This window comes from Protopterus annectens, chromosome 12.part0 (genome assembly GCF_019279795.1).
Source record: "Protopterus annectens isolate FY-2018-M chromosome 12.part0, PAN1.0, whole genome shotgun sequence".
Classification (NCBI taxonomy): Eukaryota; Metazoa; Chordata; order Ceratodontiformes; family Protopteridae; genus Protopterus; species Protopterus annectens.
In genome coordinates this window covers 232,846,866-232,867,864 of record NC_056746.1, presented here as the reverse complement: position 1 = coordinate 232,867,864, position 20,999 = coordinate 232,846,866, and the positions used below count along the sequence as shown (strand labels likewise).

General features: G+C 42.4%; 1 protein-coding gene across 1 annotated transcript in view; it reads right to left on the bottom strand.

Moving 5' to 3' along the window:
• Window positions 1-20,999, bottom strand: part of JPT2 (Jupiter microtubule associated homolog 2) — a 198,697-nt gene that overhangs the window by 110,488 nt on the left and 67,210 nt on the right. The window contains exon 2 of the mRNA XM_044089296.1: window positions 17,624-17,772. Coding sequence (XP_043945231.1) covers window positions 17,624-17,772 — 149 coding nt within the window. The remainder of the gene's footprint in view (window positions 1-17,623; window positions 17,773-20,999) is intronic.

Genomic DNA, 20,999 nt, shown 5'->3' with positions numbered 1-20,999 from the left:
ATGCCTTTATACCCGAAGACCAGCAGAGATGACGTCGGGTGAGTGCGACACCAGCCGAAGCCAGACCCACACTTTGGAATCTGGCCGACCGAAGGGCTGCCTGACGACAGGACAACCCATTTGTAAGGATTGCAGATGCATCCTTGAAGGACATCTTTGGTCTCTAGTCCCCTGTTTTCTTTGGCACTGAAAAGAATCTTGAATAAGTTTTTGACTCTTTCTGGTCTGCGTGGACCTCTTGGATGACGTTTTCTAGTAGCTTGTTTATTTCTAGTGCTGCTGCTTCTATCCAGTTTTTGGATCATCATGGATTTCTGTTTAAAACTAGTCATGGTAAGTGGGAAAATAGCATTATATAAATCTCTGGATATTATCCTCCACATCCATGAATCATTTGTAATTTCTAGGCATGCTCTCTGATGTAGGGATGAACATACACCCACAACAGACAGGGTTTTTCCTTCCTGCTCACATCTAGAGTGCGTGTCTAACTTTGGGGCCAAATAAGGAGCTTCCATCAAAGGCAGCATTAATGAAGAAGTTTTGAAGGGTTCCATAAAGTCACACAAGAGCATCAAGGCAGGTCTTCTGATGGAAATACCTGAACCCACAGCCCATGAAGTACCTTCAGCCATATGGGAGATGAGCCTTATGTCGGCGTTTGAAATGGACTGAAGGGTAGCCAAGCTACAAGGAAACTGTGTTCTCTACCGGAGACAATGTGGTCCCAAGGAGGTATTTGGAACTTTGTTCTGCTAGTTCCTTCTTAGTGGCCACCAGTATGACCATAGCATCAACAGCAACTCCCCAATTCCAATATGTTCTATCCGTAGGTGGTGCCAGGATCCTACCTGGTCTCTTAGGGATGGGCTCATTCGTGTCATGCTTCTTCCACACCCATAGAGACCAAATCAATGAGCTCAGTGGCAGGCAGAAATCACCCAGGAGGTAGATGGGCCAGTGTGTTAAAGGCCTCCAGGAACAGAGACTCCTCTTGGGAAAGGTCATTGGAGAACCAACCACCCTTTGTTTCAGGAGAGCTAAACATCTTCCAAATGAGACACACTCATGAGGTGACCTGGGGGACCCTTCCCCTTCATCAAAATCGGTGTTCTCTGCGACAGACTCTTGCAGTGAGTCCAAAAGTCTCCTTTTGCACCTCCTCTTCCTAGGGACTTATTTGGTGTCATGCTCCGGTGAGGTGTTGGAAGCGATTACTATACCCTGGTGGGTGGTCTGGAGACTGGTCCAGGCTGGCTGTCCCAGTGGAACAGATGATTGAGGATCTGGATGCAGAACTGAATGGGACTGGGTAGTCGGAACTGAACAGGGAACAGAAGTCTGAACAAGAAGGTTCTCTCCACCACCTTAAAGGCGGAATGCCTTGGAGGAAAAAGATATAGACGGATCCGATAAGGCAGACTCACTGGCCATTGACTCTCTTTGCCTGAAAGGCAAACTACTCGAGGAGGCAGTCAAAGTAGAGCTGTCCAGCGCTGAAACTCCAAATGGGAAGAAATGACTGACAACTTCTGGAGTAGATTCCAACACCCAGGGGTCAGCGTCAATGCTAAGGCCCCAACAGTAGTCTGGCTCCAAAGTACTCTGTGGCAGACCACTCTGACACCATAAGAGTTGAAGATGGCAACATCTTTGTATCCAAGGCAGACTCCAATCCGACAGCTCCGAGACCAAAGATCAGATCAGAGAAGGAACCAATAATGGACTAGTACGGACAAGGGTCACTGGACCTGATGTAGTCGGAACTGGGAAAACTCCCATTTGTATTTTCATCCTGAGGAACTTCTCTCATCATCCTGTTCACATCAACTTCTGTAAGGCTCTTGGGACAGCGAATAGATGAGGCCGTGGATGACGGTCAAAAAAGGTGACTGAAGGAAAGAGCTGGGGGAAAAAAAAAGGTTATTTGTTTTCATTAGAAATGAAGCCAACTCATGAACAGTATTACGCCTCACTCGAGTTTTCAGTGAATGCTATAGTGGCAAACAAGATCTGAGGTTATGTAAGGTAATGAGGGGATTATGAGTAAAGGGAGGAGTTTGAGAGTTTTTTATTCCACAAGCTGGAAGAAGTGGCAGAGTCGGATCACAGGATCAGATCTGAACCCAACAGTTGAGGAATGAATGGAAATGACAATATCAGATTAAGTTCTTCCCCTAAAGGTCCAACGAGCAAGACAGATGAAATTAAAAGTCCCTGCTCTGTTCCAAATGGACAGTTTCTGCAGCCTCTTAACAGGCAAGTGCAAGCAGATCTCCAGTACTCTGCCAAGACCAACTCTCTCAAATGGAGACTTTTTTGTGAGGCAGAACATAAGAGCGCTATAATATGGTCCAACTTGAGTACATGGAAGGTCTCACTAATCCTTGGTGGTGATGCCAGGGCAAACACTGAAAATCACCCCACTACTGGGGGCCTCAAAGGTCAGAATTGCTGTAACTGTGCCAGCACAGGCACACTCGAACATCTTTTGAAATCCACAGTACATCCTTCCTGAACCAAGTATTTAGAATGTTCCAAGTTCATGTGCTTAGACCTTAAAGAAAGATCCACAAATCAAAAAAAATGACAGCATAAGGTCAACACCTTTACCAAAATTACAAATACTCCCAAACAAAAATGTGCGGTCTTGGGGGTATGAAGAAACCTCATTCCACAGTTCTGCAGTCTTGCTAATTCCAGCAATCTAAATAGGATTCAGTGAAACCAAATGAACTAATTCCTGTCTTGATTTAACCCACAGACATGTTCAGGTAATCTTCAAAAGGAGAATACTTCTTAATAATATAGCATTATGTAATTAGGACTTAAATTCTAAATTACAGGTCATACTAAAATACTCTGAATTAAAAATGGAAAACTATAAATCAAATACAGCACAAAATAATGCATTCGATTTACTGTTGGGTTTTATTTAAGGTGCATTGCGTCTGGACATAAAAATTTGTAGAATGATCTCTCAACAACATTAGCCATCTGTACTATTTTATCACCTATACAATGAAGCTCTCTGCAGAGCAGACTGGGAAAAAGCCCCGACTGTGCCCCTGATTACTCAGGGGTAACTACTGACCCAGGTGCTGCAGAATGGAAGGTAGGCATAACTATCTTGACAGAGTGGGACGGCTTATTCTTCTGCAATACTGACACCCAGTGGAGACCGTGTCAAGGTAAGGTGTGACAAGTGCCTTGAAACACATACAACTAGGCATTGTGATGGAGTGCAGCCGTGAGTACTGAAAAAGGCATAACTGCGAGTCTGACGATGAATATGATCAATCAAGCTGCTGCAAAGATGAAGGATGGTAGGGTCATCAAAACCATAACAGCTCCCTATGTGACCACACCTTGTGACTGGCTTTCACTGAAAGCAGAACCAACAGGGCCAGCTGACTGTCAGTAGGCAAAAAGAACAAGTAGAAATATAGTTGCAGAAGGTGTTCTTTTTAATTGAAAAGAATCAAATTCTGCAAATGAATTGCATTACTGCTATAAACATATGAAGACATTCTAAAAACAAGTAATTAAGCAACAATGAAGGTAAGGATACAGCACAAGACCAATGAGCTGCCACAGAGAAATGAACTAAAAATGACAAATATGACTAGTTTACTGAAAACATGAATAAAGGTCTAATTTTTAATCTACATTACAACCAAATTGCTTAGAAAAAATGACGTGCAAATACTGAGGCATGGACTGAAAATGAGATGATCAGCACAAGCAAGCAACTCCAGACTGTAAAATATTAGATAACATGAAAACCTAACAAGGTTCATAAAGTCCTCCTTCAGCTTAGATTCAATAAGGTCTGCAAGCTTTTCCACTGCCTGAGCCATTAAGGAAAACTGGAACTCAACTCAAGAGGGACATGTTCCAGGTATTCTCTCCCAGCAGCCCACAGTAAAGGGCCCTGAATCCCAATGACAAACAGCATTTCTCTTCCAACACTTGCCAAAAGCTTTGGACTCCTCCCTTTTTTAAAACTTTCTGCAGAGGTTTTGGGTTTTAATACAGTGACAACAATACTAAATATCAAGCTATGATTAAAGTTCATGAGATTCAGTCTTTGATGTATGCCAACAGTTCTCTTCTCAGCACTTGCAATGTCCTGCAGTTCATTCCACATTCCAGGTGGCATGTACTAGTAGCATATTCAAGTAAGACTAATTTTTTTTTATTGGTTCTGCTAGTTCTACTACTTTCGGAACTGTCTGAGGTATGTCCCCCCCCCCCCCCGACGTTCCCTTTTTTGCTCGCAAAGCCTGGTACTTTACTGCTGCCTTTCAGTACACAAGACACTATAAAAACGCTTGCTGTACTGATTTAATGACTAATGTTCTGGAAGACAAACGTGACTTACACTACTCCAAGAGATCAAACAAGAATCAGTTCTAGATGGCAATTGAGAGATTAGCTCCTTTCATACAGGGACTTGTAAATGGTGTCCACCTTCTTGAGTGTCACAGTAACAAAGAGTACTTCCAAGCTGCCATAAAGGCATCTTTAATACTCAGCTGAATGGATTGAATGACAAGACTCTTGCACATTTTTCCCCATATAGTGGTGGTGCTGCGGTAGCGTTGTCGCCTCACAGCAAGACGTTGTCCTGTTCGATTCTCAGCTAGAGCGTCTTGTGTGGAGACATGCGTGAATGGGCATACCTTCGTTGAAGGTTATGCATCAGGGCTGGCAACTCTGCACGTAAAAATCTGCTGCCAATCATTAGCAGACCGGAGTTCCGCTGTGGCGACCCCAAACCGGGAAAAAGCCGAAAGACACAACAACTGATTCAAACATTTACGGGCAGAAGGAATGGAAGCCAGTGGCCACTCCACGTTGGTCCTCATTAACTTCAAGTCTCCTAAGAAAGGCTCATATCAAAGGGAATGGGTGAGGACAAACTGCCCTCAAAAGATAACAGTACCCGAGTCTTCTAATTCCCTATACCAACCTAAAAAAATAAAAAGCATCCCACACCCACCACTAGCTTCAGATTGCAATGTGTTAATATGTATGACAAATCAGGAGACGGCTATAAAAGGGAACCAGTGCAACAACTCATACCTCCTAAAGATGGCATGCGGTGAAAAGACTCGCTCTGGGTTTTGATCTGAGAATGTGGAGCACAGGTTTAAAGCCTTTACTGTGCCCCAGATAACCCATGCTAGACTACAGACATAGGAAAGGTGGCAGCAAGACCCCCAGTACCTGCTACCAAACTTCAAGACTGTTGTATTTTGCGGAAGAGTGAAATTCCTGTAATACCTCAATCTTACAATGTATAACATGAAATTACACTAGTGTCTATTGCTAATGTGTTCATTCCAAGCATGGCACCTCTCCTACAGAGTACAGTAAGGGAAATGAAGTGCAGGTTTTGGCGAGTAATAAGAAGGTCAGATGGAGACTTGGCAATCTACATAAACATGCCAAATATGGGAACTTTTCAATAGTGTGTGATAAATTTCAAACTCTGTAAGCAGCAACAAAAGAACTAGTGAATTTAAGGGCTTGGTGCACTCATAAGGAGCAGTATGACATTACTGCACATACTAGCAGGGAACCTTCAAAAACCAACTTATGGAGAGAATGAACCCAAATCATAAGAGCCATCAAGGAGAGTCTTAGGTTCATAGGTTGATACTAGGCTATCTGCCCTAGGGCACTTATAAGCCTAGCCAGAGTGTGTTTGGCTTTCGCCACCCTTTTAGATTAGCTGACTGTGCCTCTGTATAGTAGGTCACAGAAGGTAGCCATATTAAGGTTAGTTTACTGTACCTCTGTCTAGCAAGGACACAGAAGAGATCCTAGGGGTAAACTTACGGTCTCTCATCCACTCGTCAAGATTGCTCTTGAATAGGGTCAGTGAGGGGCTCTGCCTAATATGGATTGGGATTTTGTTCCAAGAGTGAGGGGAGCCTCTGGGATATGAATCTGCCCCTCCAGCATGTCCTATTTATTTCTGTGCTGAGGTTCAAGTCCCTGGAGCGTGTAAGCTCTAAGGGATTTGGATTTCTTGAGGTGGAGCATGTCCATTAATTCTGGGTTGGACATGGCTTTATACGTCAGACACAGATCGCCTCTGAGTAGGCGGTACGCAACTGAGTAGAGCTGGAGTTTCTTTAGCTGAAGTGCATAGGGCATCTGTTTGAGTCCCATGATCCTCTTGGTGAGGTACTTTTGGGGTCTTCCCAGTTGCTGCAGGTGTCTGGTAAGGTACATCCCAAATGGGGCACTGTATTCAATTATGGGCCTGATAAGTGATGAGTAGAGGGGGCACAATGACCTCTCGATCTAGATGCGAACCCTTTCATGATAAGATGGGCTATATAGAAGGTCTTTCTAACTACTTTGGCAACGTGATTGTCAAAGGAGAGATTACCATCTACTTGGGTCCCCAGGTCCCCAATTACTTCTTCCATACTTAATGGATTACCACCTATGTAGTAATTTGTGGGCACTGTTTTTCCCAAAGGGGATGACAATGCACTTTTTGGCATTTAGCTTTAGGCCATGGTTCTGGCACCAGTTATCCGTCTCTGGTGAGACCCTTTTGGAGGATGCTCGTGTCAGCCGGAGAGTCGATTATGGCACCCAGTTTGCAGTCGTCAGCCATAGTCCACCTGTGTTAGCCTGTACCTCGAAGAAATATATACCGAACAAGAGAGGTTCCAGGACTGAGCCTTGTGGAACGCCACTTGTAACTGGTTTAGAGTCTGACATGGCACCTGCAATTCTGACAATATGGGTTCTATCCCTGAGCCAGTTTGCAACCCATCTTGTGACATAGGGGTAGATATTTAAGCTGGTGAGCTTATTTATGATGCCCGAGTGGGGTATTGTGTTGAAGGCTTTCGCGAGGTCCAGGTAGGCTGTGTGGACTACCTTCCCTTCATCTATGGCTTTGGTAACAGTTTCAAAGAAGTCGACCAGGTTCAAGAGGCAAGATCTGCTCTTAAAGCTGAATTGGGTAGGATCCAGTGTCTGGAGGTTTCCAATGTCCTTGTTTATGATTTCCATGATACGCTCCATAGCCTTACAGACCAGGCTGGTCAAGCTTATAGGGAGATAGTTTCCGGGGTCCATTGTGGCACCACCTTTGTGGAGCGGGACCACTGTTGCTGTACGCCATTCCTTGGGCACATATCCTGTAGTAAGGCTGAGACTGAACAGTGTCTTTAAGTGAGGGTTTAGTTCTTCTTGGAGCTCATGTAAGACACAGCCCAGGACACCGTCTGGTCCCATTGATGCTGTGTTTTTTGCTTTGGACAGGGCAGCTCTCACATGTGCATCTGTGATCACAGGGAGGCTACATTCTGTTGGGATAGACATTTGCTCTTTTGGAGGGGAAGGGGGGAGAAGTTCGCACTGAACCTTTCTGCCAGGATGTTGGCAATGTCTGTGGGTTCAGTGTATTTTTTTGTCATTTTGCACTAACTCAGAGCAAATCTGGGAGTTGCCTCCCAGGTTCCTGACATAACTAAAGAAGGCTTTGTGATTATCCTTAGTGTCTTGTGCAATTTTGCTTTCGAAGCTTGCCTTACATGATTTTATGAGGGATCGTAGTTTCTTCTAGTACTGATCAGAGACGCCTTCCCTTTTTGGGATTTTGCTACATCATGTAGTAGCTTCCTCCTTCTGTTATATAGCTTATTTATGGCCGGGGTCCACCAGACAGGTCTCCTGCCTTTGGAGGAGTGAGTCTTGGTTTTATTTGGGATAGCATGCCTCATTAGATCTCTGCTGTAGCCCACTGACCAGTCTGATGTCTCAGTCTATCTCAGTCAAAGAACCAGAACTGAAGAAAGCTTTAGGGAGCAGACTACCCATCAGCTCTCGGCAGCACAGCTGTTGGTTATGCCTAGTGTACATGTGGAAGTTTGTTTTCTTAAAAAAAAAAAAAAAAAAAGAGTAGGAAAGCTTTCACGGACAGATTTTGCATGCATGCATGCAGTCAGACACACACACACACACACACACACAACCAACCCACCCTCTCCCCAAGCAAAATCATAAATGTAGCAATTATATTAAAAGAAAAAAGTCTTTCATGAGGGTTTGAGGAATACAGTTAATCTTTGCTAGGAGGATGTGTTAAGCATGCTGAAGACAGTATTCCCTGTTAACCTAGATCGTATCTAAACAAAGCAGTTGAGACCAAAAATATACTAAGTCTAGTCCATTAATGAAGAGGGAGAAAAAAAAAAAAAAAAAGTAAAATGAATGATTGGGACCTCAGTCTATTGCACTACAAATTATGATGCAACCAAGCCACCGGCTACAGGAAGCAAATAGAACAAGCAGTCAAAAATTAGCTTAGTAACAGCCTGGTAAAAATACATGCTCCACACACAGACTGTGCAAGATAAGCCTGTTGCTGAACAGCTCAGACAAGATAAAGATAGTGCTGCCATGCATAAAAAGCAGGCATACAAAACTTACCAGCGCTAACGAGGCATTCCCATTACTGCAGGAAAAATACAAGAATGTAACTGACCGAAATGGAAAAGGTGTTGTCATCTTTTATGGACAATAAAATGATCATCCATCCTGAGCAACACAAGCCTTTCAACTCCAATGATGGAAGAGGGAACTCCTTTCTGCACAGAGCTATATACTCCATACTTAGCACACTATACCCTCCAACAGAAATACCTCCAAGGCAACCAAACCATGGAAGAAAGTTACATGCATTTTAATTGGAAACTCAATTCAAGTCCAATCTATTTTCACATGACTAAAGCAGCAGTTTTAAAAAATATACATAACACACGTTACAAATTAACATTTCTTTTATACACATAAGCCGTGTGCGCGTGATTTATATTTATTTGTTTACCAGGGTAGTGTCCTGATCAATACTGACCAATTTCAGGCTGTGTTGAAGCAAAAGCATTTGGTTTGATGAAAGTGCTTTTTGATTTGCATTCTGAATTTGGAATGCGTTTATTTCCTACATGTCAATAGGATCATAGGAGGTTACTAGGCTAATGGCCTTGGGGACCTTACAAGTCTAGCCAAGAGTTTATCCTCAAACAAGAAAGCTCAGTCAGCTCCTGTCAATGGGGAACAAAGGTGGAACCCCCTGGGACAAATTTGTTGTTTCCCATCCACTCAAGGTTGTGCTTGAACAGGGTCAGCGAGGTACTCCAACATGTATGGGAAGTCTACTCCAGAGACGGAGCAGCCTCTGGAAACAAACCTGTCTCTCCAGCAGGTTTTGTTAATGTCGCATATTAGATTGAGGCCTATCGAGCTGGTTATGCGCGAGGAGTTAAGACTTACAGATATGGAGCATACCTATTAGGGCAGGGTCCGATATTGCCTTGTAGGCAAAACACAGATCACCTCTGAGCAATCTGCATGATACAGAGTAGAGTGATACTGATTTGAGCCTGTCCACATAGGACAGGTGTTGGAGGCCATGCAATCTGTATGAGGTATTTCTATGGCCTTTCCAGTTGGTGCAGATGTTTGGACAGGTACATACCAAACGGGGCATTATACTCAATTATAGGTTTAATAAGGAAGGAGTATAGAAAGGTAACCTTTTTTCTGGATGCAATCCCTTTACTTATGACAGGAACCAAGTGAAAGGCTTTCCTGACCACTGCCGCCACATGATGGTGGAATGCGAGATTGTCAGCCTGAGTATTAAGGTCTTTCACCACAGGTTGTGTGCTTAGGGGGTTGCAGATGATGTGGTAATCAGTAGGGGCCACGTTTTTGCCGAATGGTAGGATACATTATTTTTTTTTTGTGTTTAACTTAAGGCCATGACTTCGGCTCCATTTATTTTTAGCTGCGAGACCCTCTTGCAGTATGTCAATATCATCTGGAGAGTCAATAACAGCACCCAACTTACAGTCATCCGCAAACTTGGTCAGCCACAGGCCCTTTGTCTGGACCTCGGAGAACTAGAAGCCAAACAGTAGGGGTCCCAGGACAGATCCGTGGGAAACACCACTAGTAACAGGTCTGCTGTCGGAAGTGGTGGCACCTATTTTAACCTTGTGGGTTCTGTGTCAGCTAGTTGGCCACCCATCTGACGAGATGGGATCAAGTTGTATCTTTTCTATGATGCCAGAGTGGGGGATTGTGTCAAAGCCTTTGGACTGGTCAAGGTAAGCTGTATGTACAGACTTTCCCTCATCCAGGAAGTCAACTAGGTCCAATAGGCAAGACCTGCCTCTGGCGAATCCAAACTGGATGGGGTCAAGTGCTTGGAGATCACCTATGTCCTTTATGAGATCCATAATAATACGCTCCATGGCTTTACAGATCAGGCTTGTCAGGCTAATGGGGCGATAGTTTCCCGGGTCAGTATTGGCACCACCTTTGAGCAATGGAATGACAATGGGGGGTTCTCCACTCTGCTAGAACGAAGCCTGTGATTGAATAGGGTGCTCAATGGCAAAGCTAATTCTTGCTGGAGATGGAGCAGAATACAGCCTGGGATACTATCAGGTCCCATGGAAGCTGTGTTCTTTGCCCTGGATACAGCCTTTAACACTTGATCTACGGAGATGTGAGGGGTAGGACAAGTATCGGAGATATCAACTGGGCCTTTCAGGGGAGATAAGGAGTGAGGTTTGCACTGAACAGCTAGCAGGTTGGCTAAGTCAGCAGGATCAGTGTAAGTGGTACCATTAACTACTAATTCGGAACAAACTTGGGCTTTGCCATGGATGTTTCTAACGTAACTTAAGGACTTGTGGTTTCCCTTTGTTTCGGAGGCCAATTTCAACTCACAATTGGCTTTGGAGGTTTTCATTAGTGATCCAATTTGCTTGTTGAGAAGAGGATGGAGGTTTTCCGATTTGGAATTGGTTCCTTTTTACCCTTGGACAACAGTTTCTTCCTTTTGTTGTAAAGCCTGTTGATAGAGGATGTCCACCAGACAGGTTTGTGTTTCCTTGAGGAGCAGGTATTAGTTCTGTTGGGTATGGCCAAGTCCATGCAGTTGTACAGGTGCTTGTATACTGCACTGGTGTACTGTTCAGCATAGCTGTCCACATCCTCTGAGGGGGGGTAGTGGTGTGAAGAAGTTGTAGTCGGCTTTTGAAAAGTTTTTTAGCTTGGTTATGGCTGGGGAGAGGTTGGTGGGACAAACTTCAAATGAGATAAACCAATGATCTGAGCTCACCAGGGAAAAACATACTATGAGAGTGGTGCAGCAGTCGTCCATGTTGGTGAGAACCAAGTCCCATATGTTATGGAGAGAGCTTGCCAGAGAGTCAGTGCCTAAGAGGAGAAAGCATGTGCAGTGCTGTGCCATTTGATTCTACAGATAACAGATGGTGTAGATTGCAAGTAGTGTCTCAGTTTGTATGACATTCTTTCATGAATTCTAGCTGCAAGGGCAGCAAATGTGTACAGCTGTAGTTTATAGATTTGGGATCCTAAAAGTAGTTGATCTTTGTTTAATGGGAAGCCATCTAGCTTTTCTTCTGGGTGATACAATGAAGCTCACAGAGAAGCCAGTTTGCAATAAAAGAAGATTCGGTTTAGAGATGGTCTGAAGTTTGGCAATGTTTTACTTGGAGGCAGAAGCAAAACTTGGAAGTCCATATTCAAGCTGAGAAAGGAGAACTCCTTTGCCAATGACTGCTCTGGCCACATGGGATAAAAAGAGGAAAGATTTTTGGCCCAGACGGGGAGGGAGTTTTATTTCGACTCTCCCTTCGCCTATGTGGAAAAGAAAATTTAATGACTGATCAAGCCATAATTTATAGGTATTTGAAGGTGGAAGATGTCTTTTGTAAAGGCTGTGTAAATAAAAGATAGAGAGTCAGGTGCTTAATGAATTTTCTGTGGAGTTACAAAAAGCTAATTCTTGTCTTAGTGTGGTTGAGAAGTAGTTTAGGGTTTATGAGCCATTGGTGGAGTTTGTGCCAAGTTCGACTGGAGTTATCACTAAATGTTGGTGTAAGAGTGACTTTAACAAACTTCCTTGTGAACTCCCTATCTCCCACTTATCCTCTATGCTAATGAATACAGAGAAGTGGAGACAGCAAGAATGGATCCTCATGGAAAACCTTTGCCAGTAGGCGCAGATTCTGATTGGGGGGGATGCGATTTTAACTCTGAAGCATCCGTCCGTGAGAAAGTCTTTAAATCAAGGAGTGGCGTTTGGTTTTGGAGATGACAGTGGTTAGAGAGATCAAATGCCTTTGTCAGGTCTATAAATAGGGCATCTGTAAGGCGACCATTATCAATCGTTTTGCAGGATGTCATCAATTAGGGACCAAGGTGCTGTCATCCAGTTTATAATCCATATTGTTTGGAGGACAGCAGGTGGTACTGCTGGATATGTTTGGAGGACAGCAGGTGGTACTGCTGGATAGAGAGGGAAAGTTGGGTGTAGACCATCTTTTCAAGATGTTTGCCCAGAATTGGAAGATGGACATTGACACAAGGAAGAGGTATCTTCTGGGTTGGTTTGCTTTGGGAGAACTTTAATTAGAGCAGTTTTCCAAATCTGTGGCATGATGTTTTGAGAGAGAAACAGAATACATATGTAGGTGAGAGGAAGACATGGATCTCTGCATTGATATATGAACCAGGGGCAGGGGTTTATGTTGTCAGATCCAGAAGGGGTGTCAATGGAAATACTTTCAGTAGAATACAGACTTCTTTGGAATGCAAACATCAAGTGAAAAAGGGGAATGGATGGTGGCAGGCAATGCATGATCAGGAGGAGGACTGGGGTTTATTGAGAGATTGCTAAATTCTTTACAGAAATCACATGGAGAAAGTTTACTTGTAGCTAGGCATCAACCCTATATGACTAGATGGGTTGCAAACTGGCTCACAGAACCCACAGTGTGAAAGTAGCTGACTCCAAGTCAGACTGCTGACCAGTCACGAGTGGAGTCCCACAGGGTTCTGTGCTGGGTCCTCTCCTGTTTGGTATCTACTTCTCTGAAGTCCAGGCCAACATGAAGGGACTCTGGCTGACAAAGTCTGTAGACACTTGAATGTTGGGAGCTATTATTAACTCCCCAAGTGATGCAGACATCCTACAGAAAGGCATCACTAAGACGAACAACTGGTGTCAGAACCATGGCCTTAAGCTCAAAGCCCAAAAATGTGTCATCCCCTTTGGGAAAAACCTGGTTCCCATGAAGTACCACATCGATGGTAGCCCACTGAACACAGAAGGCGTTAAAAGAGATCTGGGAACACAGGTTGACAGAAACCTCTCTTGAGTACCACATTGCCACTGTGGTCAGAAAGTCCTATGTGGCACATCTCATTTCTAAGGGCTTTGCATCCACGAAGAGAGAGGTCATAATCTCCCTCTGCTCTTCCCTCATTAGGCCAGTCATAGAGTACAATGCCCCATAAGGCATGTACCTCACTAGACACCTGCAACAACTGGAGAGACCACAAAACTACCTCACAAAGAGGATCCTAGGCCTTAAACACTTGTCCTATATGGACAGACTCAAAAAACTATTTACCGTCTCATTATTGCCTTCTTAGAGGCAATCTCTGCTTGACTTACAAAGCCATGTCTGACTCATCTCTGTTAGAAATGCTACATGTAAAGAAATCCCAATCCCTCTACACCACACGTTACAGAGACCTCAACCTCATTACAACAATCAACAGAACAAGCTGGAGGGAGAGGTTCATAACCCAGAGACTGTCCATGCTATGTAAAAGACTTCCCATACATGTCAAACAAAGCACCTCACTAGCCCTCCAAGAGGCATCTTGATTAGTGGATGGAAAATAAAAAAATTCATCTCTGGGATCACTCCAGTAGCTCTACTTGACAGAGGCATTGGGAACTAAGGTCAGGTGGCACGATGCCAGGGTAAACCTATGGGCTAGGCTTGTAAAGGCTCCAGGGCCATTAGCCTAGCACACACCTATGATAGACACTGAAGACTGTGTGTGTGTATATATATAAATAAATATGTATAATCACACACACAGACACTAAAACAAGACACTAAAACAGAGTTGACATTGTGAGTCTTACATGCATGCATAGAGCATCTGCTGCCTGTGGATGCCAGTCTTGATGTTAAAACTGATAAACTAGATTGCATAAGCTATATGCAAGGGTGTTACACATGGAGGATTATGATCAGGTCTGCAATGTTTGAGAGAGAGTCTGAGAAATCAACCTCAAGAGGTGAATCTTGGCATCCATGTCAAGAACACAATCCCTTGTTGTGATCGAAGATGCAATCATTACATTTTGTAGTGTATGGAGATTTATATGCTTCTTGTACTACTAATTAGTCAAAAGTTAGATCAACAAAAATAAATAAAAAACGCAATGTGTTGTGCTGGCTTTGAGGACCAGTTAAGTTGTGGGAAAGTTGTTGATGTCCTTATGTATTCCGTGTGTAAGGGAAGCAGTTTAATTAAAAATGTCATGTGTGTACTTTAGCAAATAGCAGGCAGAAATGGGAGTTAAAAATGAAGCAGTGTCTTATCCTGTTATAGTTTTCTGGTCGGTTCAATCTGCTTTTAGTGCAGAATTGATGCTAGCAGAGCCTGGGGGGTATTATCAATTGTTACTGTAAAGCATGCTACAAGAGAGCGGAACCACAAAGTAATTTTGATTTTTTTTATTAAGCTTAAAATCACAGTTCTCCATGTACTGCATATATGTATGCATATATTAACAGTACCCAACTAAACTTTACACAACTATGCTCTGTCCAGCTTTATAATACTGTCAGACACTTGCAAAAAAAAAATTAGCCTACAGCATTAAAATCAAAATTGACAGCACAGCACTTGCAGACGGGATCCTGTCTTTGTCATACACGCACCCAGTGCAATGTATCAACTCAGCTTTACAGCAGTAGTGGCAAAAAACAAAAAAATACAGATGACCAGAAATCTCTAAATACAGCAGTCAGGTCACAAATGCAACCTTAAGTACAGCAAGACTGCAGAAACCATTTTAAAATTTTCAATTACCAAAGAGAATCTCAAAATATTTTTCTGCATTTTAGAAGATAAACACAAGAACAGCTGTACTTTTATGGTATACAATCAGACAACCACTCAGACCTTTTTGCACACCAATTTCCCAAATCAATTCTTAGCTCAAGATAGTGCTCTTTCCACTTCTCAATTAATATTACCTACTTTACTCATCAAATGTAAATAAAGCTTCTGATTAAAAACATGGAATGCACCATTAAGACGTGTACAGTTTGCTACATTCTTTCTACTTCTAATTGGAATGCGGGTCTCTTTAGGCCATGCTATACAAAGCTACAAAGGAGAGATAACTATCCCAGCGGAGTGTAGCCTCCCAGACATCTCAAATGCGCAGGTGAAAGCTGCTCTCTCTAAAGCTAAAAACACAGCATCAATGGGACCGGATGGTGTCCCCGGCTGTGTACTACACGAGCTAAATGAGGAATTAAACCCGCACATAAAGCAGCTGTTTAATCTCAGCCTTACCACAGGATACATGCCCAAGGAGTGGCGTACGGCAACTGTGGTCCCACTCCACAAAGGCGGTGCCTCTACGGACCCTGGTAATTACCGCCCCATAAGCTTAACAAGTCTAGTCTGCAAAGCTATGGAGAGGATCATAATGGAGCTCATAAACAAAGATATAGGGGACTTGCAGACATTGGACCCGACCCAGTTTGGCTTCGTCAAGGGCAGATCATGCCTTTTGAACTTGGTCGACTTCTTCGAAACAGTCACCAAGGCCATTGATGAGGGAAAGGCAGTCCATACAGCCTACCTTGACCTTGCAAAGGCTTTCGAAACAATACCCCACTTGGGTATTGTAGAAAAACTTACCAGCTTAAATGTAAACCCATATGTCACAAGATGGGTTGCAAACTGGCTTAAGGACAGAACCCACAGGGTTAGAGTTGCTGGCGCTATGTCAGACTCCAAGCCGGTCACAAGTGGTGTCCCACAGGGCTCGGTCCTTGGCCCCCTATTGTTCGGCATCTACTTCTCAGAAGTACAGGCCAACATGGGAGGACTTTGGCTGACAAAGTTTGCAGATGACTGCAAACTGGGCGCCATAGTGGAAAGTGCATCGGACACGGATATCCTTCAGAAGGGACTCACGGAAACAGATAGCTGGTGCCAGAGCCATGGCCTGAAGTTAAATGCCAAAAAATGTACAGTCATACCCTTCGGGAAAAACAAGGTAACCCCAAGCTACCATATAGGTGGCAATCCACTAAGCACAGAAGAGGTTAGCAGGGACCTGGGGACCCAGGTTGACAGTGGCCTTTCTTTTGACACTCACGTTGCTAAAGTGGTTAGAAAGACCTTCTACAATGCCCACCTGATCATGAAGGGATTCACATCCAGATCTAGTGAGGTCAATGTTCCCCTGTACTCTTCACTTATCAGACCAATGATCGAGTACAATGCCCCATTCGGGATGCATCTCACCCGACATCTGCAGCAATTGGAGAGACCCCAAAAGTTCCTCACCAAAAGGATAAAGGGACTCCAAAATCTGTCATATGCTGCCAGATTGAAGAAACTCCAGCTCTATTCAGTCGCATACCGTCTGCTCAGAGGTGACATGTGCCTGACATACAAGGCCCATGTCCAACCCGGAATTAATGGACATGCTCCACCTCAAAAAATCCAAATCCACCAAAACCACTAGAGCAAGCGACTTAAACCTTAGCACGGATATAAATAGGACGTGCTGGAGGGATAGATTTATCACTCAGAGACTCCCTATGCTGTGGAATAAAATCCCGGTCCATGTGAGGCAGAGCACCTCGCTGGCTCTGTTCAAGAGAAATCTTGACCTGTGGATGGAAGATCGTAGGTTTACCCCGGGAATCATCTCTGTGTCACTGCTGGACAGAGGCACAACAAACTAATGGGTACAGTATTTTTTCATATAAGGGGTGGCGTAAGCCACAAAACTTTGGGCTAGGCTTATAAATGCCTTAGGGCAGATAGCCTAGTATAAACCTATGAACCTATTACATAGACAAGAACACAAACAGCAAGTTAAAACACTGCAAGAAGAAAGGCTGATGCTATCATCATCATCATGTTAATAAGCACTCAAATGGCATGCCAGGAAAGCCAAGACCACAGAGCTGCTGAGTGGGATAAAGAACAAAGATATAAAGGGATATAAAAGGAACACTGTGAAGTAACTCTGTCTCCTCATGTGACTTTTCACACACTATAAGTGACAATACAGCTCCAAACTATGCCCATTCATGTTACCATACTCACTCCTCCTGTGCCGGATGAAGTTTTCAGGTACATAGCAAACAGAAGACTAATACTTTTCTTAGCACTGTCACAATATTTTTCTGCAAACTGACTTCATAACAATCTGTGAAAAGGAAACCATACACTCTGTTATTTAATAAAGAAGAACTGGGGAGGCTCTATCTCCTCTAACAAAAGTTTTACAGAAAGTGTAGCTTGCACACAGGAAATGACTACAGTAATTCCGGCTAATAAGTTTTTGAATAATGAACAGGAAATTTACACAAGATTTTTTTGGGGGGGGGGGCATTAAAAAGTTACACATTCCCTCCATTTCTTGGAGCTCATGTACAACTTTAATGTTTCGCAGACATCGCATTTTATTTCTCATACATGTTCTAACCTGGAGGATTTGACTTTTTGGGCAATTCGCGACGCTCTTCAGGAGATCCAAAGATATTAGATGTCATCTTTTGTGCTTTTACAGTCGTCTGAGGGGCATCTGTTGCTCCAAAGATACTGCTTGAACCCCCACCTGGTGGTCTCAGCACTCTGTAAAAGAAAAAGAAAGTTGAAGTAGACAGAAGGCAAACAAGTATTCATGCCTACACATTCCATAGATTCAGGTGAAGTAAAGCACCAATTCTGCCAAGTGTTGCATCAGCTCCCCCAAAACACAAAACATAGCATGAGCAGTTTGATTCTGTAAAGTCCATGTAGCTACTCAACACATTCAAGAAAACTGCAGAGTGAGGGGCGGAGGTGGAACTCTTTCCTATTTTAATAAATAAATAAATTATTATAAATAAATTGTAAATCAATATGTAAATATATATATATATATATATATATATATATATATATATATATATATATATATATATATATAAATCCCCAACTTGGATCCAGCACTCGAAAAAAGACCAATACAACAGACGTTTAGGTGTATAGACTTTATTCAGCCTCACAGTCTGCCCCACAGACCGGTTTCGCTTCAACCAAGCGTCATCAGTGTGTCATACATCAGCGCCTATTACATGTATTTTTATAGTGCAATCTCTTATGTTATTTAAAGCCATCTCACTACCAAGAAAATGTTATAATTGTATACATAAACTCTTACTTACTCAAATGTTATTATAATAGCTGGATTACATATAAATCACACAACGAATGTGTTATACCATATACATATATACTAATGTCAAATTTTAAATATACCAATCGATATGATGTTAACATTAAGTGTACCTAATTGTGAATAAATTATAAATAATAATACCTAATAAATTAAATATTCCTAAAGCTCATGTACCTACTCATAATGTATAATGCATATAATATTTAGTATTTATTACATTTGACTAGTACTTGTACAGCTGTACCCTGTTCCCCATAGATACTATGTGTCAAAACTAACAATGTTCATTTAAACCTGGCTTAAACAACGCTCCTAGATTTACTATCCATCTACGTTCCTTTATAGTCAAAATGTTATGTTTATCTACCTCATTTATTATAGTATCTGCCACCTTATCAATTCCTACAAAGACAAAATGTGCTTTTGGATGTTGTAAAATATGTTTATATAATGCACTTCTTGTTCTTTTACATTTTATATCACTAATATGAATTGCAATTCTTTGTTTTAATTTACATGACGTCTGCCCAATGTAGAATGCCCCACACTGGCAGATAGCCATGTAAACCACCCAAGATGAATTACAGGTAACAAAACTTCTTATATCAAACACTTTGCTAGTATTAATGGATGTAAAGGACGTAGTTTTTGACATCAAGTTACAATATTTACAAAAACCACAAAAGGTACTACCTTTAATTTCTGAACTCCTAGTCTTATTTACATATCCCTTTTTATACCCTGATAAGTATTGTCCTATTGATTTACCCTTTCTATATATTATATGCATTATACATTATGAGTAGGTACATGAGCTTTAGGAATATTTAATTTATTAGGTATTATTATTTATAATTTATTCACAATTAGGTACACTTAATGTTAACATCATATCGATTGGTATATTTAAAATTTGACATTAGTATATATGTATATGTTATAACACATTTGTTGTGTGATTTATATGTAATCCAGCTATTATAATAACATTTGAGTAAGTAAGAGTTTATGTATACAATTATAACATTTTCTTGGTAGTGAGATGGCTTTAAATAACATAAGAGATTGCACTATAAAAATACGTGTAATAGGCGCTGATGTACGACACACTGATGATGCTTGGTTGAAGCGAAACCGGTCTGTGGGGCAGACTGTGAGGCTGAATAAAGCCTATACACCTAAACGGCTGTTGTATTGGTCTTTTTTCGAGTGCTGGATCCAAGTTGGGGATTTATGTGAGCTGTAATAGCTGAGGAGAGGTCCGAGCACAGAGTTGAAATGGGCATCGACGAATTGGGAAGTATATATATATATACACACACACACACACACACACACACACAAACACACACACAAAAAAAAAAAAAAAAAAAAAAGACGCAGCCACCAGCTCTATATACACCAGATGTAGCCCTGATTAAAAATTCTGGTTCTACTCAACTAACAACATAAGCACAAAAAGAGCAGAGTGTGGGAGGATAGCCTGACACCAGCTTCCTCACACTAGGGAAGATGGAAATCATGGTCAAGTTCAGAAGTTGCTCTTGTGCAAATGAAAAAGTGCATGAAAACATTGGCCACAGGACCAAGGAATTAGGCTTCACATTCCAAGCCAGTGACGTTAAAATCTTTAAACATCTGTGGGCGCACACACAACTGATTGATGTGGATGCAGAGGTCAGCTACCATAAGCATGACTATGGACCTAACCACAAAATATATATATATATATAAATACATATATATATATATATATATATATATATATATATATATATATATATATATATATGTATATGTATATACGTACAATTATACATATAAATGTACAATTATATAGGTACAAGTATGACTCAGTCATTGTCCACGCTGGTGTGAACGACCTGAGACATACCTCCCTGGGCTACATGAGAAGAGACATAGAAGAGCTCTCTGATTATGTAGCCCAGGCAGGTATGACCCTGACCTTGAGCAGTATCCTACCTTCACCAAAAATGATGCCACAATACAGAGATAAGATGATCAGCTTTAATAATTGGCTTAAACTCTGGTGTCATTCAAAGGGGATCCAATGTCTGTCTGCCTGGGATGACATGCTGGATAAGCCACGCTGCTTCGCAAGGGACGGCTTGCACCTGTCACCCCTGGGCTTCCGGATATTGGCAAAGGCTCTTGCCACCCCCATAGTGCCTTTTTTAGGCAAGGCTCAAATTCTAAACCTACCACCCTAGAACACAAAAAAGGAAAAAAAACTAAGGGTAATGCTGCTCAATGCCAGAAGTCTCAACTTCAAGATGCACACACTCTAGGCCCTTCTCAGTATGGAGAACATCGATGTCTGTGCTGTGACTGAAACCTGGTTCTAGGCTCCTGAGAGCACCCCGGCACTATCAGGTTTTACCTCATATCATGCGTTCCGGCCCCAAAATCCGGACACCACCAAGAAAGGAGGGGGTGTCCATATTCATCAAGGACACCCACACCTCAAGGTTGGTGGCAACGCACAATGCATCGGAGACCATCCAGGTGCAATTAACCATAGGCAAGACTGCTCTGCAATTTGTAGCATGTTACAGGCCACCCTCTCAAACACAGGAACCTCACATAGCTTTCCTGAAAACACTGGAGGGGATAAATG